Below are 23,569 nucleotides of genomic sequence, written 5' to 3'. Positions count from 1 at the left end.
TCTCCATCTTCCTTTAGTTTTATTTTGTAAAGGAGACATCACATATATGTGATGCATGCATTTTTAAAACACTTAAAATATGTGGATGGATAAAATTCTTAAAGCTGAGTGCTATCTCCCCATTTGAGAAACATTTATTTTTGAGGCTTCTGAAATCAGACAGTTCTAAGTCTTAACCTGCTGTGTCTGAGGCTTGATCCTCCTCTGTGCCACCCACTGAAATGAAGGGGCATTGTGGATCCAATTGCTCAGACTGAAAAGAGCCTCCCTGTAATTCATTACTAAAATCCATTTTATCAGTGAGTACTGAAAATTTTATCTCTTGGAAGTCCCTTAATGGTTCCATCTTTGCTAACCTCTTTAAATTTTCCCAAGTCATATAAACCTCTTTCTGTAGCTCTTATACATTTCTTGTTTAAACTGTTTACCTTAATTAGCTACAACTTTTTAAAATCCTATGATTTTTCTTACTAATTATACAGATTGCATATATGAAGAATTGTGACCTATGTTTTGGAAATTACCATCATGAGTTTATCTTTGCCTTTCTAATTGTAATTGTACATGCTTTAAAAATTATGCAACTGAAAATTTGCTTTTTACAGCCTCTGAATGTTAGGTTGTATTAAAAAAGTTAGCATATTCAAAGACATTAAATTTTCAAATATTTGATTTTAAGACATTAGTATTTTCTCTTAAGAAAACTGAAGTTTGGATCATATTGTGCAAATTTATCTTAATTTGGGTAAAGAGATAAGGATTATATTAAATTAAAATAAAATTTAAAAATGATGATGTTGCTCAGTAGTAAATTGCTTACATAAGACCCAAGTCAAACACAAAAAACATTTAAAAATGATATTTGGATATAGAGAGTTTTAACTAGGGAGTAATATTAGATTACATATTTAACAAAGATGAATAAATTATGTTAGTAAAGAATAATAATATAGGTAAGAATTTCATGTAAAGATGAATATGGATACCATATGGAGTTCTATAGAAAATGTCCAAATGTCTATATCATTGGTTGTATCAAATATCAATTTATTTGGTACCATTTAGAGACTCACTCATTGCATGTATCTAAATTAAACTTAATGCGATCTTACTATTTCAATAGTCACCACAGAAAGGCTAAGAAATGTTTTTAACAATGATCTTTTGCAAAAATTTGGAATTAGTCTCCTATTATGAGAAGGAGTTGTTGCATCTGTGTATGGCTCAGTAACAGGTGGGCAGATTTTAATGGAAAGTAGATGATCTTTTTTTAAGTTTTCAATAATGTTTTTGCTTTTATTTGTGATTGTATAAAGGGATTCTGAAATACAAGGCTGGAGAGATGACTCAGCAGGTAAAAGAACTTGCTGAGCAAGTATCCAGAGTTCAGACCTCCAATATCCAGGTCAAAGGCCTGCGTCCTGATGCACAGACCACTGTGGAGATCCAGATGCAGAAACAGGACCGCTGAGGTTGATGGCTGGCAGCCTGCCTCCAGGGTCAGTCAGTGATGCTGTCTCAAAGAAAGAGGCAAAAGTTATAGAGCACAACATCTGGGCCTCTGCATGCACCCACACATACGTGATGTAAGATAAATGAGACAGAAAAGCAGACACAAACAATTTCAACAGCCTGACACTGCTTTATTGGAACAGGGGGGCATGCCAATCCTTCTGTGGGATGAAGGTTGAGTGTTCTTAGAAGGGTTGTGGTACACACACACACACACACACACACACACACAAAGACAGAGAGAGAGAGAAAGAGAGAGAGAGAGAGAGAGAGAGAGAGAGAGAGAGAGAGATGAAGAGGAAGAGGAAGAGGAAGGGAAAGAGAAAGAGAAAGAGAGAGAGAGAGAGAGAGAGAGAGAGATGGACAGATGGGGAGGGAAGGAGAGAAAGAGAGAGGAGAGAGCAACAACTAAATTACAGCTACTTCCTGTGGTTGACTGGGAACAGGGTGTGTTGTTTCTGATAGCTGGGCATATGTTTCTGTAGGTGGAGTGGATCACACTAGGGATTAAGCTATTTTTTTATAGGTAGGAGCTACTGCCCAGTATACTCAATTCCTCCTGATCTGAGGGTATTACCCAACACATTATACACACATACATGAACACAAAATATACAATGAATTACAATATGTGTGTAAGTTTAAATAACTTACATATTTTGATAATTTTATTTAATAATACATTTTTACAGTGAGGAATCGTGATCCTCTCAAGCTTTTGAGAATCTTGAAGTATAGTTTTGTTCATCTTAAATTTATTACTCTTGAAACCTTACCCAATATTGGAACATATCTCAGACTCACACAGTTTGGATATTCTCAATGAGAATTGCTCTTTGTAGAGAAATGATAACTGCCATTTCTCAGCCTAGACATTAAGAGACCATGTGGAATCCTGCTCACCTCATCAAACCATCTGAGCTCAAAGAGGAGAAAAACGTGTCATGAGTTACTTAATGGACCAAGATAATGACACACATGGAACTAACCATGAGTACAACCACTACTAGAAATGAGCCAGATTCCGCCAGATCTGCACCAGTTGACTTGGACAGCCTGTACACAAGAAAGCAATAAATGTTTGTGTACGCCAAGAAGACTTCTTGGTTGTCTGTTATATTGTATTGCTTGGCAATGGTTAATTCAACATTGTGTTATTTTTAGTTTGATGCTTCTTAAATTAGCATTTTTCTTCTAGTTTTTAAATGGAAGACAATATTAACAAATAGTAACACAAATTAGGAAAAATATCTAGAAAAATATTTTTGCAATATAGACAGATGAACTGTACCATCTACTGTTAGCAATACTATATATACCATTTAAAGTTGCATATGAGTGTATAATATTGGAAAGAGAAAAATAACAGAAATGTCTATGAAATAGATGTGAATTTCTACTTTACATAAGCCAGTTTAGACAAGCTGCAGCTTACAGCCAACATGCTGCCTCATGGGAGCATCTAACAGACACAGGTGGTGTTTCTGGTTTTGTTTGTTTTTTTTGTTTTTTTTTAACCTTATGTTGTGTTGTGTCCATGTCTTCTGATGCTTGAATTTACCTGTTGAATCAAGAGCTCCAAGCCATAATTAAGAATAAAAGCAAAGCATTAAAATATAAAATCAAAAATTTCTCCAAATGTATGAACCCATCCCTAGCTGAGGGAATAGAACCAGAATTGGAGTGGTGAGGGGCATGGTACCTGGCATCTCCTGTCTCACCAGTACTTGAGATGTTGACAGAATATACAAAACACTTAAAAAGTGTCTGACATGCTGCTGTTAAATGTGCAGGGCCTGTGGGTTCCCTAAGAAATCCATGGATTGAATAAATTGTTGAGCAAGGGGCAAGGCAAGTCCAACTATATAACAAATGGACTCTGCCTGCTAGAACAAGTGGAGACAGTACGAATGAAGTGGAGGGAGTCTTAGAACAGTGTGTCTCAACCTGTGAGTCACGACCCACTTGGGAGCCGCATATCACATATCCGGCATATCACGTATCTACGTGACGATTCATAACAGTAGCAAAATTCCAGTTATGAAATAGCCACAATACAAGTTTATACTTGTGGGTTAGTACAATCTAAGGAACCATATTAAAATCAGCAGCTTTAAGAAGATTGAGAACTACTGTCTCAGAGAGTAACAGTGGAAAAGTAGAATGACCTTAAGACAGGCTTTACACTGTCTCTATTTCTGTCCCAATTTACCTTCTCTGTGGAGTACTCAGACCTCAGCACAACTGAATACATAACACATAACTGCAGGTTATTGATTCCAAATTTTAAATCTACTCAGTTTACTTTGACATGGCAGGAATTAATTACAAGTTATCAGCAATGGGGTAAAAATGAGGTTTAGAAACATAAGGATAGTCCTGTTTAGGGAGGAGCAATGTGCTACAGAATCCATAATTTCTCTAATTGCCCCCTTTCTAGTTCTCCTCAATTTCATGTGCAACATTATTCTGAATATCAAACTGGTACCGGAAAGTATGACACACATTCAGGGTAGATAATTTCAGTAGCCAGAAAATTATGTTTATTCCTTCTTCAAAAACTGGAAGATTTTAGTTAGGTGTTGAAGCATACAGAGTGTTGACATCACTTCCTAGTCTGTGTCTGCTAAAATGATTTATGTATACTACAGCAGTATTGCGCCTTTCATTTCTGACATAAATATGGATCCTGAATGCTTCCCAAGTGGTATTTTTATTCTTGCAGTCTGATTCCCATTGAAAGTCATCGATAGCATCAACCTGGCCATGACCATGGAAATGCTGTAAGCAGTAGTAGATGCTGCCGTCACACCCCAGAAGATGGCAGAAACTTTAATCAGCAAATTTTGGTGCTTTTTTTTGAGGGACTTTGTGTGAAACAGTTTATCAAGATAAAGTTGGCTTCCACACAATGCTACTTTCCTCTAATAGCGAAATAATAGTCAAGCTTCCAAGAGGTGTGACCACCAAAAATGAATAGGCCCTCATGTATTTCTTGGAGAAGGTCCTGTCAGCAGTAAGTTAGATGAGAGTATGAGCAAAGTTTGATATAGAACTTTTCCAAACATTTATGGGAAGTAACTCTTAGTACACTTCCTGAAAACCAACTTCCTCTACAATGTAGATGAAACAACAGTGCATCTGAAACCCGTGGAATCCATCTTATATTTGGGAGTATAAAAATTATGGGACATGGGCACCATAGAGTTTTTTTAGCTTTGATGAATGATTTGTTTTTAATTTTCAGGAAAAAAATGAATACAACTCAAGATCATTGTATTAAGTGAAATAAGCCAGTCTCGTGAAAACAAATGTTGCATCTTTTCTCTCATGAGTAGAAACTGAATGGGGGTATGAAATTGAGAGTGGGGACACTCGGGATATACAAGGGAAGAGGCATAGGAGGATGAAATAGATGGATAGAAAAAATGACAAATGGATTAATATAATCAAAGCACCCGGATGGGTAGAAACACCGTAATGATATCACTAACTGTGTACCATCAGCGTGTGCTTGCTACAGAAACGTAAAGGAAATGGTTTGCAATGTGAAATCTCATCGTAGAGGTGTATTATTCTGTGAATAAGTGTAAGAATGTGTGGATTAGACTCTGCAATGTCCGTATATTTAAAGCCAGCTATTATAGTCCCTTGCAGAATGACTGGTGAACGCAAAGAGCAGTTCCCAATGAAAACGTTGCCGGTCTTTCTCTCAGCTAGTCACATTACAACAAGAGGAACAATGGGTGGATGTGCCCTATATTCAGTTAAATACCCGTATTTCCTTTTAGCTCTCTCTCTTCCAGTCCTTTTCAGTGGAGTTCCTGAGAGTGCTTTCAGGTGCTCACCATCCAGATGGAATGAGGAAAAGATGGCAGCATGATTTCATTTCCTGCTTTCAGTTTTAAGTCTGTTGCACATTTTTGCTTAATTTGCTTAAAATATCTAATTTTGTTGCTTTGAAAGCTAAAGGAAGAATCTAACATGTTTTTTTCTTCCTCCTGAGACCTGTTCAGCAATAGCTATTTAATAATCCCATGTGGTATAAATTTAAAAAATAAATAAAACCACAAACCAGAGTTTTTAATTAAAAACAAAAAACCACATTGTGAGAACTTGAGGGCATCAGCTCGCTCTAAGATATATGAAAGGAACATATCTATTAGGCAAAAGGAAATGGATTTTGAAATCAACATGAAAAATTTTAACCCTTACATTTCTGAGCACACAAGAGGGACAAATTGGAGCTTTTTCTGGTTTTATGGTGTGGATCTGTTATTTCCAACTGCTTCTTGGTTTCAGTCTCAATAAGTGGGTGTAATTGTGTATTCCTATGTTTTTGAAAACAATACTTTCCATTTGTATAACTTGCACAGCTAGCTGATATGCAATACAAAGTGTTAATTGCGTCCACTTTCAACTGTTGAACGGTATACTTTCATGACAGCTTCAAAGGAAAGGCTTGGATCCTAAGGCATTGCTTTTTAAATTCACAGGTGAGGTTAGAGACATCAGAATTTATAACATTGCCATAGCCACACCAACCGAAATACTTGAGCACAGCCTTTGTTGCATCAACATACCTATAATCTCTCCCTCTGACTGTCCTAAGATTAGGGTTGTAATAAGCTTACATGTCCAGAAGACTGTATCCTGATTCAGCTACTATCATGTTTGCCTTTATACATTTATCTGGAAGAGTTAAGTTGATTTTATCTACCTTTTGAAATAATTACACCTTTGCCTTCCGCTCCTACATATAAAACTTAATATTTAAAGACATAAGATTGCTATTTACATTAAGTTATTTTGAAGAAAAATTGGCCCCCAGAGATATTTTAGGAATAGCCTATGATTTTATTTTTACACCTTATTTTCTTATGCTTATGCCATTTTCTGTTTCCTATGTTATGAATATTCCTGTCACTGAGTATAAGAACTCACCTGTTAAGGCTGTAACATTTTTAATGCCATACAAACTTGGAACAGTTTACATACCCAGCAGGGCTATATGCTTGCAGGACAGATGGTTACAGACATGTGTTTCTGCATGTCTTGTGCAGACAGACACACTGCTTCATTTTTTTATAGCCATATTTTTTCAAGTTCATTTGCTCAGCAAACTTCTTTAAAGAATAATTTCCCTTTCTAGAGTGCAGGGAAGATTTGATGTCCAGTATAATAAAGATATAAATATGTTGGGCAGGTTTGGTTGTTTTCTATTCTATGACATAAGGATCTTACAACTCAGCGTCCTTCAGACATACCAAAGCATATACGCCATCAAACAGTGATTTGCTACCCCATGAGCTATGGAACTAAGGGAAACCAAGGCTATCAGATAGCTTATCATAGCTGTCTACTGTGTCATAAATCTGGAGTCAGCATTACCATAGTCCTCTGAGAATTCACAGCACTTTTGCAGTCTGATTTGTTAGGGAGGTGGAGTTAGCCTCACTCCCAATTCTTACACATAGGTTCTGACATGCTTGAAGTTTCTTATTGTTTTATTGCTACACCAAACTTTACTACTGTTTCACTCTTTAATATTTTAGCCTGTCTGATTATGTGAAATAATGGGGATTTAATTTCTATTTCATTGATTCTTTGTGAGGACTTAGCTTTTCCTAATTAATTAGTTATTGGAGTTTCTTCATCTGTGAAATACCTATTATCTGAGTCATTTTGCTACTGCATTCTGTTTCTTGTTTACTTATAAGAATTTTAATATATTCAGGTTGCTCAAAGCTCAGGCTTATACATCCCTATATAATGTAGAATTCTAAGGAGACCAGACTTTCAAAATATGTGATTTTATTATTTTTTGAGTTTCATACAATGCATTTTGATCATGTTCACCCCTACTTCTCCGACTCCTAACTCTTTTCAAATTCACCCCTATCTCTAACTCCTCTTAACTTCTAGTATTTTTTTAATTAACCTATGGGGTACAGTTTGTATTGGCCATATATTTTAATGGTGAGGCATTGACTTACCAGGGGCTAGAGACTTTAAGAAACACCCTCCTTCCCTAGAGCTATCGAATGTCCATAGTTCCTCTGTCAGTGGTGGGGATGGGAAACACCTCCACCAATCATTTTGGAATTTGATTGAGATCATGGGCTCTTGGGCAGGCAGCCACAGAGCCCATGTCAGTTCATGAGTTCAGAGGTGTTGTCATTCCCAGAAGACACTGTTTCCTGTGGTGCTCCCAGATCTATGGCTTTACAATCTTCTGTCCCTCTTCTGCAATAGTCTCAGAGCCTTGAGAAGAGGCAGGGCATATAGATATTCAATTTTTGGCTGAGTACTTCACTGACATTCAATTAATCAATTAATATTGATTAATTGTAAGTTTCTGTTTTAAGCAGTCATATTTATCTCTTCTAGTTTATCATTTTATTCCTATATATTTATTATATTTAAATATAACTGCATAATTTTCTTTTTTTTCCTTTCTCCAAGTCCTTCCGTGTACCTCCACCTTTTATCTTCCTCTTTTTTTATTAATTGTTGTTATGTGGTGTATATATAATATATATTTATATACTTCTAAGTATGTAAAATAAACTGATCAGAATTTGGCCATTTGGTAGTGTATATTCAACTGGTGTGCTATTCTCTAGGAAAGACTATTTCTCCCACTCCCAGAACTTCTTTGTTGTCTGGAGTTCTTTGTCTATGATAGGACACTGTGAGAGTGCCCCTTCCATGTTAACACATTTATTAGTGTCATCGTTATTTGGGTCTTGTTTAGGCAGTCATTATGATGAGATCTCATGGGTGTGGTTTCCCTGACAGTTCTAGGAAATGCAATTTCACAGTAGACATCCAATTTTGTCTTTTAAAGTTAAGTAGTTGAGCTTTCTGAGACTGACTTCACTGTGTAATACTTAGATAATGATCTTATGTGTGCTTTTATTTGTACACATACCTCTTCAATAGCATATTCTTTTATCTCTTCTGAATACAGCTCCAAGATTTACATATGAAATAATCTCTTCTTGATTCAACTATTTTGTTTGTTTTTTTTGAGACAAAATTAGAAAGAAACATGAACATATTAGAGCTTTTCATTTTTAGAAGTTTAGCAATAGAAGTATAAGAACCATAGGAGTCCAAGTTTTATAGTCAGGGCTAATCCACCTTCAGGGAACAAATCAGATTTTTATGAATATAGGTAAATACACACATATATAGTACATGGATACAAATATATATGTACAAATATATGTACATATAAAGAATCTATGCATATATGTGTACAGAGAAGAGAGAGAGAATTGCCATGTAAAACTATAAAGAAACATGTAAATCCACATTAGTAAGTGGAATTCTTATTCAAACAATTGTTTCACTTAGCTGCTTACTACCAAGGCAAATCTGTACTTTGATTCTTAACATTTTGAGAAAAACAAAAATAAAAACCTAAGACCATGGAAACTAAGGAATTTTCTCTACCTTTATCTGAGCTATCAAAAGGTTTCACAGTCAAACAGTGAATAGCCTTGTGAGATGCCCTAGGAGCATTTCAGAACAAAGGTATGCCTCTAAAAGACTATATTTTTGCCTTTAGCCCCAAACATTCCCCAGTGAGAAAATTTTAAGTCACATGATCAGCACATAGTTAAGAAATATATCAAGGGCAGATATTATCACAAACAAGTATATATGTAATATGTTTCAAATATGGGCAGTAGCAAAAAATATTTTAAATAAGCTATGCCTATTCCCTGTCATTTTCTATCATCTATGTTATTGGATTTAAGAAGAATAAAAAACTTCATGAGAATTGGATATGTCAGCACAATATGTTAAAATGACCTCAATTTGCAACAGAAAATAAATCTATAATTACCTATTAAGAACTTTAATGAATAGGATGCAATAATTTAATTAATAAATTTAAATTAATAAAATTTAAAATATTAAAAGACAGTCATATGCATCAGAAATAAAGAATAGATATTATTTGTATGAGGGAAAATCAAATATACATATAAGAGGAAAAGTGAGAAGGAGAGAGAATTGAGAGACTGAGAGAAAGACCAGGTGATTTTATATCAATGCAGACAAGTCCACAGTCTCAATTACTAAATGTTTTCTTCTTTCTGTTTGTGACTACTAGATATGATTCAATATTCTCTTTCCATTTCAATCCAAAATAAACAATTGCAATAAATGAACATTATTAATAAAGCATCTTATAGATTTAGGTTCAGTTTCATTCATACGATTAATCAAGTTATTGTTTCTAGGCCATTAATAGGTTCACTATAAATAAATGTTGAAGCTTGTTCAGTGTTTCTCCATGTAAAAGAAACCTAAAACTCCCCAAAAGTAATCATAAAATTATCCGAGTATCATGTTTAGTGTAGAATACTCTATGATGCTAGTTCCTATTTTAGCTTGCTACTGTAATGTTTTCATCCATTTTGATTCACTGCAACAACTTATTTGAAAGTCACTGATAGGTGCATACCCCTGAACCCAATGGGAGACGTCTGTGTTTATCTTATTAACTACTGATCAATGTTCTATGGAGTCGCCCTCTGGTTACGTGTAAATGGATCCTTTCCAATGGCATTTACTGGATCACTCTGGATCATTTTGTTATTTTAATTTTTTAATTGTATCTGTAACTTTTGGAAATCCTTTTATAGTGAATTTTAATTCAGTCTTCATTTTCAATGTTTTCAATGGACTCCAAGAGCTAAGGAAATACTCATCACTGTGTTAGAACTCTCATACCTACAATTTACCCTGAAAACTATTACGTATACAGTATATACATTTATTGATATGATAAAGAAGTTACAGATGTTTAAGAATCTCATATACCATCAATAACTTATGTTAAATGGAGTTACAAATATCCTTTTTCAAACATCAAATGATGGTCTTTGTTTGAATGTTCCAACTCTCAATATAAAATGATACATTGAAATCAGCTGAATCTAGTTAAGTAACCTCTGATAATTTTCAGCTATCAAGAAACATCTGCAAAAGACTTTATAAAATCTTTGGATTTATAAAATATATAGCACATGAATATATAATAATAATGTATAAATTATAATATGTTTGATAAACTTTTAGTTTGAAGTTAACTAAACTTCCAAACTACTTTTCACTTTCTTAGAACAAAGCAAGTAACTTTAAATTAGATGCTAGAAACATTATTATACAATCATTTTAATTTCAGGCTGGACAGCAGCGGTGGTGGGAACAGGAGATTAAAATAAATGGGAATATTCAAAAGGGAGAACTGATTACATATAACTTGACTGAACTGATTAAACCAGAGGCCTATGAAGTCCGACTAACTCCTCTCACTAAATTTGGTGAAGGAGATTCAACAATTCGTGTAATCAAATATACTGGTAAGTAGTTTTTTTATTTTACAAATATTTATTTGTGTATGAAATGATGTGGAATATTTATTTTAATACAGTTCCACATGTCATGATGCTCTCTGATCATAAAATTATTTTTGTTGCTACTTCATAACTGTGTTATTTCTCCTGTTATGAATTGCAATATAATATCTGATATGTAGATGGTCTTACACAACCACTGTGGAAAGGTTATTTGACCTCCTAAAGAGGTAACGACCCACAGGTTGGGAACCACAGGTCTACATGTTCTTGTGTAAGGGTAAATAGGCTTATTCTACATGTTTGTATGTATTGCTTCTTTAGGAATTTGTAAGTTAACATGGTGGCTAACCAGATGCTAGGGAAGTGAGAAAACAGAAGTCACACAAGGGATATTACCAACCATTGTATTACTGGGAAGACACCACAAGGCTGTTACCTCCAGAGCAGAGTTTGCTCCCAGTGATAACTGATGACTATAGATGCATAGACGCATTCCCTTTACACTGTAGTGTAGAAATATTTTTGTTACTTGTTAGTAAAACTTGATATCTTTATTTCTCCCTTCAAGAGAAATCAGATAGCAATTTTATGGAAAGCATAATTGTTTTTCTCAAAGATTTGTTTTGTGCTACAAAAAGTAAAAAAAAAAATGTATCTTGTCTCTTAAGATATGTTAAATCTATGTTTAGAAATTTCTGTATGTATGTGTGTGTGTGTTAATGTAATCAAACACAGTGGTAATGGTACTGATTTATTTCAGACATATGACATGATTTCATATGTTTTTATATGTCATTTTCAGTAAATGTGGGTGTAACAAAAATATAAGTATAATCTCTTAAATAATTGCTTCCATTCTTAATTCATCTAGATCATAGATTATTTTACGGATGACTTCAGTTTGACTTCTGGGTTTGTTTAGCACTGGTTAAGGTATAAAAGTTGAACAATGCCATTTCTTGTAAAGTGGTTGACTCCCTTATGCTCTTTAACACTGAATGTGTGGCACTTTGAAGTTCTTAACACAAGCTCAATGTAAAATGTCCTCCATCCCATAGAACAAAATGGATTCAGATGCAATTATCCACTGCCATTATTGGGATTGGAAGAAACCATGGGATTCTGTGTTATTAGAGTTTTGTTTATAAATGACATCCAAGCCTTACTAACATTTTTCTTTTTCTCCCCCTTCCCACCCCCACTTTTTTTTTGGCTTTTCTTCCAGCACCTGTAAATCCTCACTTGAGTAAGTATATTATTTTCACTTAGAAAATCATATTATATTACATAGTGAAAAAATTGGATTACATATACAAAGATTAGGTAAAAACTGTTCTTACTTAGTATAAAAAAATGATTTCAAAGCAGTATAATTGGCACTGTGTCTGCACTACAAAGTTCACAGGATATGGTTTTACCAGAGAATAAAAACAAAGAATTTGAACTGATCATAGATGGTTATACATTTAGCTAAGTTAGGAAATATGGAGTCATTTCCCCAAACTTGCTAACATCCACTATTCTATAACAACAGCATTCACTTTGGTTTCTGTGGGATATCTTTCATTTTGTGGTCTTCTTTCTTTGATTTCAGTCTTGATTTGCTGTCTTTTTCTTAAAGACTAAGGTTACTTATTAAAGCCATTTACTATAGTAATAATTGTTATTGCTAGTACATATGTGGGCATAATGTATGTATACAATGTGTGTGGCAGGGCACATGTGTTCCAACTTGCATCTGTGGAGATCGGAGGACAACTTTACAGAACCAATTTTCTACTTTTACCATGGTATCCTGGGTTTTAATTTAAGTCACCATGCTTAAGCTACAAAGTGTTTACTCCATGATCCCTCACCCTAACCCTTGATTATTTAAGTTTGTTTTTCCTTATACATGATATTATTTTACTTCAGCATTGTATTTATTAAAGACCATGTTTCACTATATAGTCTAGGGTGGACTAGAACATAGATTCATAATTGCACTGTCTTCAGTACCACCTAAGTACAGGTTTTTCAAACATGCACCAACATACCTGGCCACAAATTTATGTAAATTAAATTTCCTGCATATTTGATCTTGAATTTTGAATTCCGAATTTTTGCTTTATGTTAAATTTTATAAATACATGATGAAGAATAGTGTTCATATACCTGAAAATTAGTCCCACATATAAAAACATCCCATATTCATTACCTAGTAGAAGCAACTTGAGTGGATCAGGACTCTTCTTTTCTCCTGTTATAAATATGGATACCATCTGTCATGGCAGGAAGGTGTGACTCTGGGATATGAAGTCAGGAAACAAATACATGAATGCTGGTTCCTTTCTCGATCTCTCCTTTTTCCTTTTCCTTCACTGATCCCAGCGTATGAGGTGGTAGTACCCACATTCAGGGTGGATTTGCACTCTTCCATTAAACCTCTGTCTAAAAACCCTGAAGAATATACCAAGATATATTTCCTACGTGATTCTTGACCATGTAGCACACGACAATTAACCATCACATACCTCTCTCTCTGTAAACCACATGAAGTAAAAAGAGGATTTCCTGGGAACTATACATTTCCTAATCTCAATATCAGTCCTTGAGAACTCTTGATTTTTTTTAAATGTAAAGCTACATTTTTTTCAGGTGTTAAGGGACTGCAAAAAAAAAATAGGTTGATACATGTAGGTCATGGAGTTCCAGTTTCTTAGTTCTAATCTGTTATTTATTCACCATATTGGAATAGATTTGGGGAAATAATGTAAAATATTGGAGATCCTGTAATGTAGAATATTTAAAACCTCTTTGTGTGTCTTTGTCTTAGTTATATTTCTATTGATAAAAAGAGACACCATGACCAAAGCAACTGATAAAATAAAATATTTAATTTATATTCATGGTTTCAGAGGGTCATAGAGTCTATACCTATCATGGCAGGTAGGAGCAGTAGCTGAGAGCTTACATCTGATCTACAAGCATGAAGTGTTGAAGCATGGCACAGCTGGGCATTTGAAACCTCAAAGTCCACCCCCAGTGACACACCTCCTCCAAGACTACACCACCTAATCCTTCTCAAACAGTTCCATGAACTAAGGATGAAACATTCAAACATATCAAGCTATGGTGGCCATTTTCATTCAGAACACCACATTCTCTAAATTCAGAAAATCTTTCTATAATCAGAAAGTTAGCAAAGATTAAAAAAGTAGTCAGTCTTACATGTCTGACTTTGATAAATTCCCAGACTTTTTTTTTCATCTTTGCGAGATCATTTAAAATCCAGTATTACACTGACTTTTGCTATTTGTGTATCTTAGTGAATATGCATTATCTTTTGATTATTCTTTATTGAATAAGCTTTATATGAACAATTTTCTTTGCATATATTGGTAATTATCTAATTTAAAATGATAGACTAATCATGAAATTATTTTTTACTATTAAAAAAATTACTTTAGTACATCTTTAATACCAGCATTTTGGAGGTACAGGCAGAAAGATCTCTGAGTTTGAGGCTATCCTCATCTAGACCGCAAGTTCTAGGATAGCTAGAACCACACAGAGAAATCATGTCTTGAAACACAAAGCAACGACAAAAGAAATCCATGTTACTTAATTTTTAAAAAGCATTCTCACCAGGTGTTCTTTAACAATTGTTTTTAGTTGATATGTATGAGTGCTTTGCCTAGATGTATATCTGTGTACCATTGTGTGTCAGTGCCCTCAGAAGATGGAAGACAGCCTTGAATCTCCTGGGACTGGGTTTCAGATGGTTGTGAGCAGCCATATGCAAGCTGGGAACCAAACTTGGTCCCCTGGGAAAACAGCCCGTGATCTTAACTGCTGAGCCATCTCTCTAGCCCCATTGTAATTAATTTTAAAAACATATAGCATAAGTTTTTGGAAGAATTCTGAACTACATCTTACCATTTGTTCTTTGACCTCTTTTTATTCATAAATAAAATATGACACTAAACAGCTGAAGACATTTCAGAACAGTCTCCTTTGGGATCAAAACTCTCAAGCAAAGGAACTATGTTCCTAAAAGACATCAGGAGAAAGTAGCATGTATATTGCCACACTACTGTCACAAATGTTATACTTTTGATTGACAGCATCCTAAGATAATGTCTTCTTTCATATAAAATCAGTACCAAAATTATAGGCCTAGAAGATGTTATGTTGGGCTAGAAAAATTGTCCAATGGTTAAGAACATTTACTGTTCTACCAAAGGAGCTGAGTTCAATTCCCTGTACCTATTTTAGGTAGCTCATAACTACCTGCGTTCCAGCTCCTCTGGCTTCCATGAGCACCACCACACTGAAGGTACACACACACATACACACACGCAGACACACATAAATAAAAATGTTTTTTTAAATAAAATATTTTATGTTAGAATATTGTCCTTCTAGAACATATCAATCTATATGGAATATAAATAAATATACAGATACACAGTAATTACTTAATCTGACAAAAACATATTCCCTATTTGTAAAAAAAAAAAGACTTCACTTAACTCAGGTATATGATGGGAACCAAGTTCACTCTTCCTAAAGGAACTACCCCTTTGCAAAGGTGCTAGAGACTCCACTATGCAAGTCTGGATGTTCTTTCTTTGTGAACGTCAGTGAAGCTGGAGTCTGTGTGCACTTTGTTTTTAGCAAGCAAAGCTGACTGAACCAAGGTTTGATCATTTGAGATACTCACAATGAAGAGTGGAGATTTTGCAGAGTCCTTACTTTGTTGAGTGAGAGAATATGCACCACATTTTATATTTTTTCAATTGGTGCATGCAGCTCCTGTTTCAGATGGAATATACCAGCTCATCTGTGTATACGCTTGTTGAAGCAGGGCAAATCCCAGTAAGAAAATCTTCTGTTGTAGAATTACCACCACCCAGCCCAGCAGTGGTGGGGCACGCCTTTAATCCCAGCACTTGGGAGGCAGAGGCATGTGAATCTCTGGGAGTTCAAAGCCAGCCTAGACTACAAAAGCTAGTTCCAGGTCAGGCTCCAAAACTACAGAGAAACTCTGTCTCGAGAGACAAAAATAAACAAATAAATAAATAAATAACTTACCACCACCAATATTTATGGCAAGTTGAAAAAGTCTCTCACTTTACTTAGCATATGATGAACATTGAAAACTCCAGTCCTTCCTCAGGGTCTACATAAAGTTATTTTATAAAATTCACCTCAAGTGGATCTTACACATCTGGCAGACCCACATTCAACTCAAGCATGAAAGATGACTGCTTTAAAAGCAATTTACTGTCTCATTGCCCTAAGCAAACGTACAGCTTCACAGATGTGTGTAGAAGAGCCTTTCTAGAGGACAGGGCATAAGAAATTACACACTCCAGGTGGACATGTTTAAGATGCTATCAGGTGACCTCCAAAGCCTCTTTCCTAATTGACACTTTTGCCTCAACTGTTCCAATGTATTAAAAAAAAAGTTAGGAAAATTCTCCAGGAATAAGTCGAACATGAATTGTTGTATTTTTTTGAGCTACCTGGTTTCTTCTAAACAAGAGATTTGAACCTCAATTATATAGTAAGGTATTAGTTTAATGTAAAATAAAGTATTGTTCTTAAAGGGGGCTATAGGGAATATGAAAGAGAGAAGTAGAAAAGGGATGGTATATATCCAGGGTGTGGGAGTGATATGATCAAAAGACATTTATTGTATGTTCTTATGGAAATGCTGGAATGCAGCCCATTACTTTGTTAAATTAAAATAAGCTAATAAAATCATTACTCTTTTACAACAAAATTATAATAGCTCTATATTTAGTGATAATTGTGCCATTAAGGCTGGGATATCATTACTATGCTATTATTACATTGTAATATTTGAAATTTTTCTAATAAAATGTTGCAATGCTCTTTAATTAATATTTATTATTTTAATTAAAATCTATTAACAGGAGAGTTTCACTGTGGATTTGAAGATGGTAATATTTGTTTGTTCACCCAAGATGATACTGATAATTTTGACTGGACAAAACAAAGTACCGCAACAAGAAATACGAAATACACTCCTAACACGGGGCCCAATGCAGATCGCAGCGGTTCCAAAGAAGGTAGGAGGGTTTCCAGAGTTGTGTGCAACTGGAGAACTGGAGACGTTCTCAAGGCAAAGTACACGTGTGTCATGAGCTATGTATTTGAGAATCACAGAGTAAAATTTTATATCTCAGGCATACTAACAGAAATTCAGATAATGAGCAAAGATTATGGTCATTAGTATTTTTTCACATCTTAGTGATAAATGTAGTTGAAAGATCAGATTTTATACTAATTCATCTCTAAAATTATCATTTCTCTCAGTTCTGCATGTGTTTTTTTTTCTGTTAAAGTGATTAATTATATGGAACTATGTAGATTTTATAAATGAGATGTAAACCATGTTATCAACTTTTACTTTGGATCCAAGCTCTGAAATGTCACAAGGATATTTTATGTTTCTTCATAAGAATGTGCTTCAACACTGGCTTCTCCGACTTCCAGGTTTTTATATGTACATTGAGACATCACGACCCAGACTAGAAGGTGAAAAGGCTCGACTTCTCAGCCCTGTATTCAGCATAGCTCCCAAAAATCCATACGGACCCACAAACACTGCATATTGTTTCAGTTTCTTCTACCACATGTATGGGCAGCATATAGGTAAGTTAACAAAATGTTCTATTTCCTGTTTGACGATTCCAATAAAAGTTCACTCGCTCCAGGAAGACAGCTTTCGTCAGAGAATACCATAATTAAGTTTCATGACTTGCCTACAGATTGCTAGGCAAGACCCCACAGGTGTCCTCCCATCACACATTTCAGACACTCAGACAAGAGCCTGCGACTGTGAGTCCCATTGCCCTTCTGGATCCTGAGTCAGGCAGTCCGTCCCCTTGTGAGTAGTAAGGTAGAACTAACACACTCGCCAATCATGAAAGCAAGGGTGACCCTATAGTCTTGATATGTACTAACAGAAACAATGTGGATATGCACTTGCATAAACTACTAAACTAGTCACATAGTGCATATCCCAGCTACCATATTGTTTAAGCTGCTACTCTCACTGTAAAAGTGAGCATCACAGCCCATTGTTCACAATGAAGAAAGGTGAACCTCATGAGGTTAGCGTAAGTGGATCAACCATGCTGTTCACTCACTCTCGTGTCAGAAGTACACCCGTGTTCTTCTCAGTCCAGCAGCAAGTGACAAGCCTGGGTAGATAGCACGTAAAATGAAAAGTGCCGCAATCTGAAACACAACAAACACAGGGAATACTACAGTAGAAGCACACAGAGGACACAGTCACCTTAAGACTTTGCAGAAATCACTCTGAATGCATGTTCTTAGCCCCCTCATATGCAAAATGGGAACAATAATTCCTGTCTTTGGAAGCTCTAGTTTGTATTTATAAGACCATAATCACCACCTTCTCTGATGTAACAGACAATAGTCCCCTGTTCCTTCAATACCCAAATAGTCATGGTAGAGGGCACTTTGTTGTTATTTCTTTTAATTTTCACAATAAGCATTTGGACTTGTTAAGATAATTGCCTTCTATCTCAGATAAAGACCCTGAAATACAGAGCTTTGGATACCATGCCCAACACACAGCAAATAGTGAAGTCATAATTCAACCTAGGAAGCTGAACCCAGTCAGTGCTCTGCAGGAAGACTTACTGGGGGGTCATGAAAGTCGGGCAAACTATGCGACAGTCAGTTGGTAGTCACAGTGATTTATCATAGACTCTACCAATCAAAAGCCAGCATTTCTGACTATGGAAGTAAATAGTACAGGGATGACTAATATCATTGGGGTATAAAACAGACACAGGAAAAGTGCTATGAGAGATTTGGGATGAGTGACCATGGTCTTACTCTATATTAACTATGAAATGAATGATTTATCTCAAAATTCTTACTCCTCTCATTTATTGTCAGAAGAAGATATTAAGAGTGGAATTAGCTCAGATATAATTTTTCTTTTCAGTTTATCTTGTCTATTTTACTTACTATCATTTCAAAATATATTTTTAAAACTTTCTTTAGCCTTTCATAATTTACTTAGAAACAGATAAAAAAATCAAGTATGTCTATATATATGACAAAATGTATATGCATTTGATTCGTGAAACCAGCACTTTTGTGATTCCATTTGAAATTGTCTCTATGTTTACAGGATGCAAACTGCTTCTGACAAGCATCTAACTTCCACTTCTTTCCCTTCACTCTTAGCAAATAATCATCAGTGTTTCCCCTGCTCTTATTCAAACTATCAGTGGCATTGGGTTTTTTTTTCTTCTGAGTAAATTTTTATCATTTGAGCTTTTTGTCATTTCTCAGTTTAATCTGATGCTCAAAAGAAGCAGGTTATGTTCCAGGTTTAATATGTGTGTCTTCTAAGCAGAGAACAGGCACAAAGTTTGCTAAAATTTTAAGTACATATACTTGTCCTAGGCTGTGCATTAAACTAGAGCCAGCTGAAATGTAGGCATGCCTGGTTTTGTTATATTTTCTTTTTTTGAGTCTCACAAATACTGCATTATTTAGAAATGGAAAGTTTGGGCAACCCTGAACTGAGTTTGTGTTGATATAAACACACAGTTCAAAGAGGAGATGTTGTTTATTCTTGGTTCAATATGAGTGACCCTGGCCCAAGAACACAGATTTAGATTTTTCCACATTCCTGTCCCAAAGCCATAACAGTTTGATGATGCCTTTATAGTAACAGGACAAATCAAGGTACTTTTAAGAACATTTGTAGAAATATTAAATGGTGGGCTTTGGTAAAGCAGGGAAGTCTCTTCTATTGGCCTCAGACACCCTCTGACAGCAACTCTTGATCCTTCAGTTGCTTATAAACTAGGTTTCTGTTCATACATACCCAGGGACTGATCTGATTGCTGTAAGATATTAGGTCATGTAAGAGGACAGCAATAAGTGACTATTCAGAGTAGTGTTAAAGATGATCCAAGATGATTTGTCTGTGGGCTTGCAACATCCTAAATTCACCACATATTTGAAATTCTGCTCAGTTAGTAGCCTTGGCAAAAGAATCAGGGGAAAGTGTCTTTCTTGTCAGGTATATTCTGCACATTTCTGAGTCCTATTGTCCTACAGCAGGGATTCTATCAGTCCTTCTGCTTGTGTTGAATTTTGCTAACAATCAAAATAGTTGAAATTTTCTTAGTCTTATTGTATCTGTTTTAATGATCAATGGTCCATTGTCTTTGATGAAAGGACTCTATTTGAAGTCATCAGAAACGATGCTCCCAAAGATGGTGCTCTGCCTGCTACTTTGGCAGGCTGTTCCTCCTCCATGTATTCCTCTCCTCTAGCTTCCTTACGCCATGAGCCCCAACTTGTGACTGATCTAGGTCAATCAATAACCCTAAAGTGGCCTGTAAATGTTCAAGTGAAAGGTTCTCGTGACTCTTGCTTTTTACCAGAATTAGAAATGATAGAGCCTAGAGAGGAAGGCTTGAAAAGAGCTCAGGTAGGTTACACTGTGCTAAGCTTGTAAAAGCAAACCACTACCACGTTACCAATGCAGAAAGAAAAAGCCCCTTGAGACATCAAAAGTTCTGCTTCATGAGCTTACAAATTCCATGTAAACAAGCTGGGCTTAGTGCTGATTCATAGAAACATGAAATGGTCCGTTAGATCAAACCAGGTACAGTAACTTGTTAGGTCAAAGAGGAACACAGAATGAGATTTTAATTCTTTACAACTCTATAATGACTAGGAGCGTGTAAGGAACCAGTAAAAAGATTTTGAAAGTAGTTGAGTTATGAGATTTAAAGTAAGAAACTGTCCCTGTAGCACAATGACAAAAATCATAGTTCAGCGTGAAACTAGTGCTGGTGTAAAAATGGCAGCATGTTTTTCAGAGGATTTTTCAAAAAGTGAATAAGGAAGATGAGTACATTAAAAGCAAGCTTTCAATGTAGAGCACTCAGGGTTCCACAGAGTAAAAATGCATGAAGGACTTTTATAGCTAGAGAGGTTAATTTAGCACCTGGATTTAAAGGTCAGAATAACACCCACATTAGGACTAAAGAATTAATAGAGCTGGCGACTTCACACTGAAGCCAAGGGTCACATACCATCCTGAGATTCCTAGGGAGATTATGAATTTTAATTTTACTGTCCCTGTGTTCTATAAATGGATTAAGAAATGCTGAGTGGTAGCACATGTGTTTAGAAAATAGTTTATTGAAGTTTTTAAACTTACAGTAAAGGTCAGCTATAAAAAGAAAAGCTAGTCCTTTGAGAGTATTACTGCTCAATGACAATGCATCTGTCCAGCCAAGAGCAGATAGTGAAAGGTAATTTTCTGTCCACTATCTATGAATTTATACATCTATTCTGGAGGACATGAAAAAATGTAAACTTGGTGCCCAGGAACAATTGTTTCATAAGTCTTCAGCTGCCAGGCTACATTTTGTCCGATGCTCGCAGTCAATTGAAGTTCTGGAAGGGATTCACCGCAGATATGTGGCTTCTGCCACAGGAGGCGCCGCTTCACTAAAATTAGTTTATTAGGTGGAATACGCTATTCTGTTGCTGAAGAGGCTTTGAAGAATGTTGGAATGACAACAAAGAACGTAAGCAATCAGCGTCTTAAGCTTAGTCAGTAAAAGGGTGAAAAGGTTTGCTTGGATTGATGTTAATTTTGAGAAGATTCTACTGTGAATCAAGGGCTATCAAATAGCCTTGCTTTCTGCCCAGAAATCCTCTGTTAAAGATAACATCAATCATTGTGGCAAACTTTGCTGCCATTTATTTTAAGACATTGATTTTGCCACCCAACCTTCTAAAACCACCATACTGCTCAGTTAACAGCCATCAAGATAGGTTCTTGTGCCAGCAAAAATTTCTGTGCAGGCTGGTGATTGTTAGTGTACTTCAGCAATAAAGCATTTTAATTAAGATATAGATTTAATTTAATTAGAATATAATTCACAGGCAAAAAATGTATTACATACATAATTAACTGAAAAATAATATAAACGTCACATACTTTTGGAAAGCAAGGAAAAAGACATACACTCTGTGTGTTGGCATTCACCTTATTGGAATAATCTAGAATTGAAGCTGGATCATCTTTGAGGTATGTTTACTATCTTGGCACATTAACTCAGACCCCCATCTATCTGTAAACTTAATATAACTACAGTGACTCATTTTGCAAATAATATTAATGGTTGTGTGGATTCCTTTTAAAAATACAATTCCAAAATGAGTTTTTTCTGGATGTGTCATATCCCAATTCCATTTACTATGTTTTGATTAATTCTGATGAAGTCTTGCAATCTTAACTGGATAACAGGTAACATATTGAGAATCAGCAGTTTCTAACAATACAAAAATAAAGAGATCCACTTAAGTAAAATCTGATATGTTATGTTTAGCCATTGCTACATGATTAATTTACATAAAAACAAAAACAACAGCAAAAAACTGTGATTTAAACTGAACTATTCTCTCATGGTGTCTGCGGATCATGAAAATGCACATAGTTTACCTGGGTATCCGGGATTCAGTATCGTTTTGTGAAGTTGTTATTAGTATAACAAGAAAGGAGCCAGGTGGTGATGGAAAATGCCTTTAATGCCAGCACTCAGGAGGCAGAGGCAGGCAGATTTCTGTTAGTTTGAGGCCAGCCTGGTCTACAAGATCTAGTTCTAGATCAAGCTCCAAAGTTGAAAAAGAAAAAAAAAAAAACAGGAAAGGAATCCAGTCTATTTTCAAGAATCAGTTTAGGAGGCTCCTCATTAAATTGCCAATTATATGTTGCCTTCAGACCTTAGGATGCTAATGCTTTGCAGGCTGTTGTCCAAAGGATGCCTTTAGGTTTGGGAATGAATATCTATTTCTACTGAGCTGTCCTATATCATGGAGCTAGTTTCCTTCAAAGCAAGTAAGAGGAAACAGAGAGAGGAAATGAATGCTGAAAACATTTATAAAGTACTCACCAAAGTGGCTTTACATTGTTTTGATTTATTTTATTTATCATAACTAATCCCCTACCCCAGAAAAGAGAATTGCCGAAGAATATTCATATTAGGTTTAGCTTATAGGAGCAATTTAAAGGCTGTCTGCCAGACTGGTACAATTGTGGGTTTGTTAGATGCTTTATCAAAATTGATTGAGAAAAGAATTTTCCAATCAAACACCCTATCTGCTATGGTTTAAAGGTTAACGTATATGTAGATAATGTATGTATATAGCTTGATTTCTGTTGCTGGGATAAGACACCCTGACAAACTCATTGCAGGAAGATAGGACTTATTTTAGTTTACAAGTTTATTATTTTTCAGCCCTGTGAGGAAGCGACAAGATCAGAATCTTGAGACAGTCCGTCACATGACACCCACAATATCAAGCAGAGAGAAAAATATCCATATATGCTGATTTTCTTTTTGTTTATAATCAGTTCAGTTTCTCTACTCTTATCCTTACAGTTTAGAATCCCTGGCTAAGCAAGTGTCCCCTCACAGTAGGCTGGGTCATCCTATATCAACTAACTTCTTTAAGATAACCACCTAATAGACACACCTACAGGCCAATCTGAATAAGACGGTCCCTCATCGAGACTTTTATCCCAGGTGACTCTAAGTGATGTCAAACTGACAACTAAAATTAATCATCACATTGATTACATATATATA

At 35.4% G+C, this 23,569-nt stretch overlaps 1 protein-coding gene across 4 annotated transcripts in view; it reads left to right on the top strand.

Annotated features, from left to right (window-relative positions):
* The window catches only part of Mdga2 (MAM domain containing glycosylphosphatidylinositol anchor 2), a 733,616-nt gene that overhangs the window by 681,286 nt on the left and 28,761 nt on the right, over window positions 1-23,569 (top strand). For all 4 annotated transcript variants that reach the window (XR_003376942.1, XR_003376941.1, XM_026779216.1 and 1 more), the window contains 4 exons: window positions 10,718-10,895; window positions 12,118-12,138; window positions 16,817-16,972; window positions 17,400-17,558. Coding sequence is in view for 2 of the 4 variants with exons in the window: in XM_026779216.1 (XP_026635017.1) it covers window positions 10,718-10,895; window positions 12,118-12,138; window positions 16,817-16,972; window positions 17,400-17,558 (514 nt within the window). In the remaining 2 variants the exon portion in view is untranslated. The remainder of the gene's footprint in view (window positions 1-10,717; window positions 10,896-12,117; window positions 12,139-16,816; window positions 16,973-17,399; window positions 17,559-23,569) is intronic.

The sequence above is a fragment of the Microtus ochrogaster genome, chromosome 1 (assembly GCF_000317375.1).
Source record: "Microtus ochrogaster isolate Prairie Vole_2 chromosome 1, MicOch1.0, whole genome shotgun sequence".
NCBI classification, from domain to species: domain Eukaryota; kingdom Metazoa; phylum Chordata; class Mammalia; order Rodentia; family Cricetidae; genus Microtus; species Microtus ochrogaster.
The sequence above is the reverse complement of the archived record's forward strand: the minus strand, read 5'-3'. Positions and strand labels throughout refer to the sequence as shown.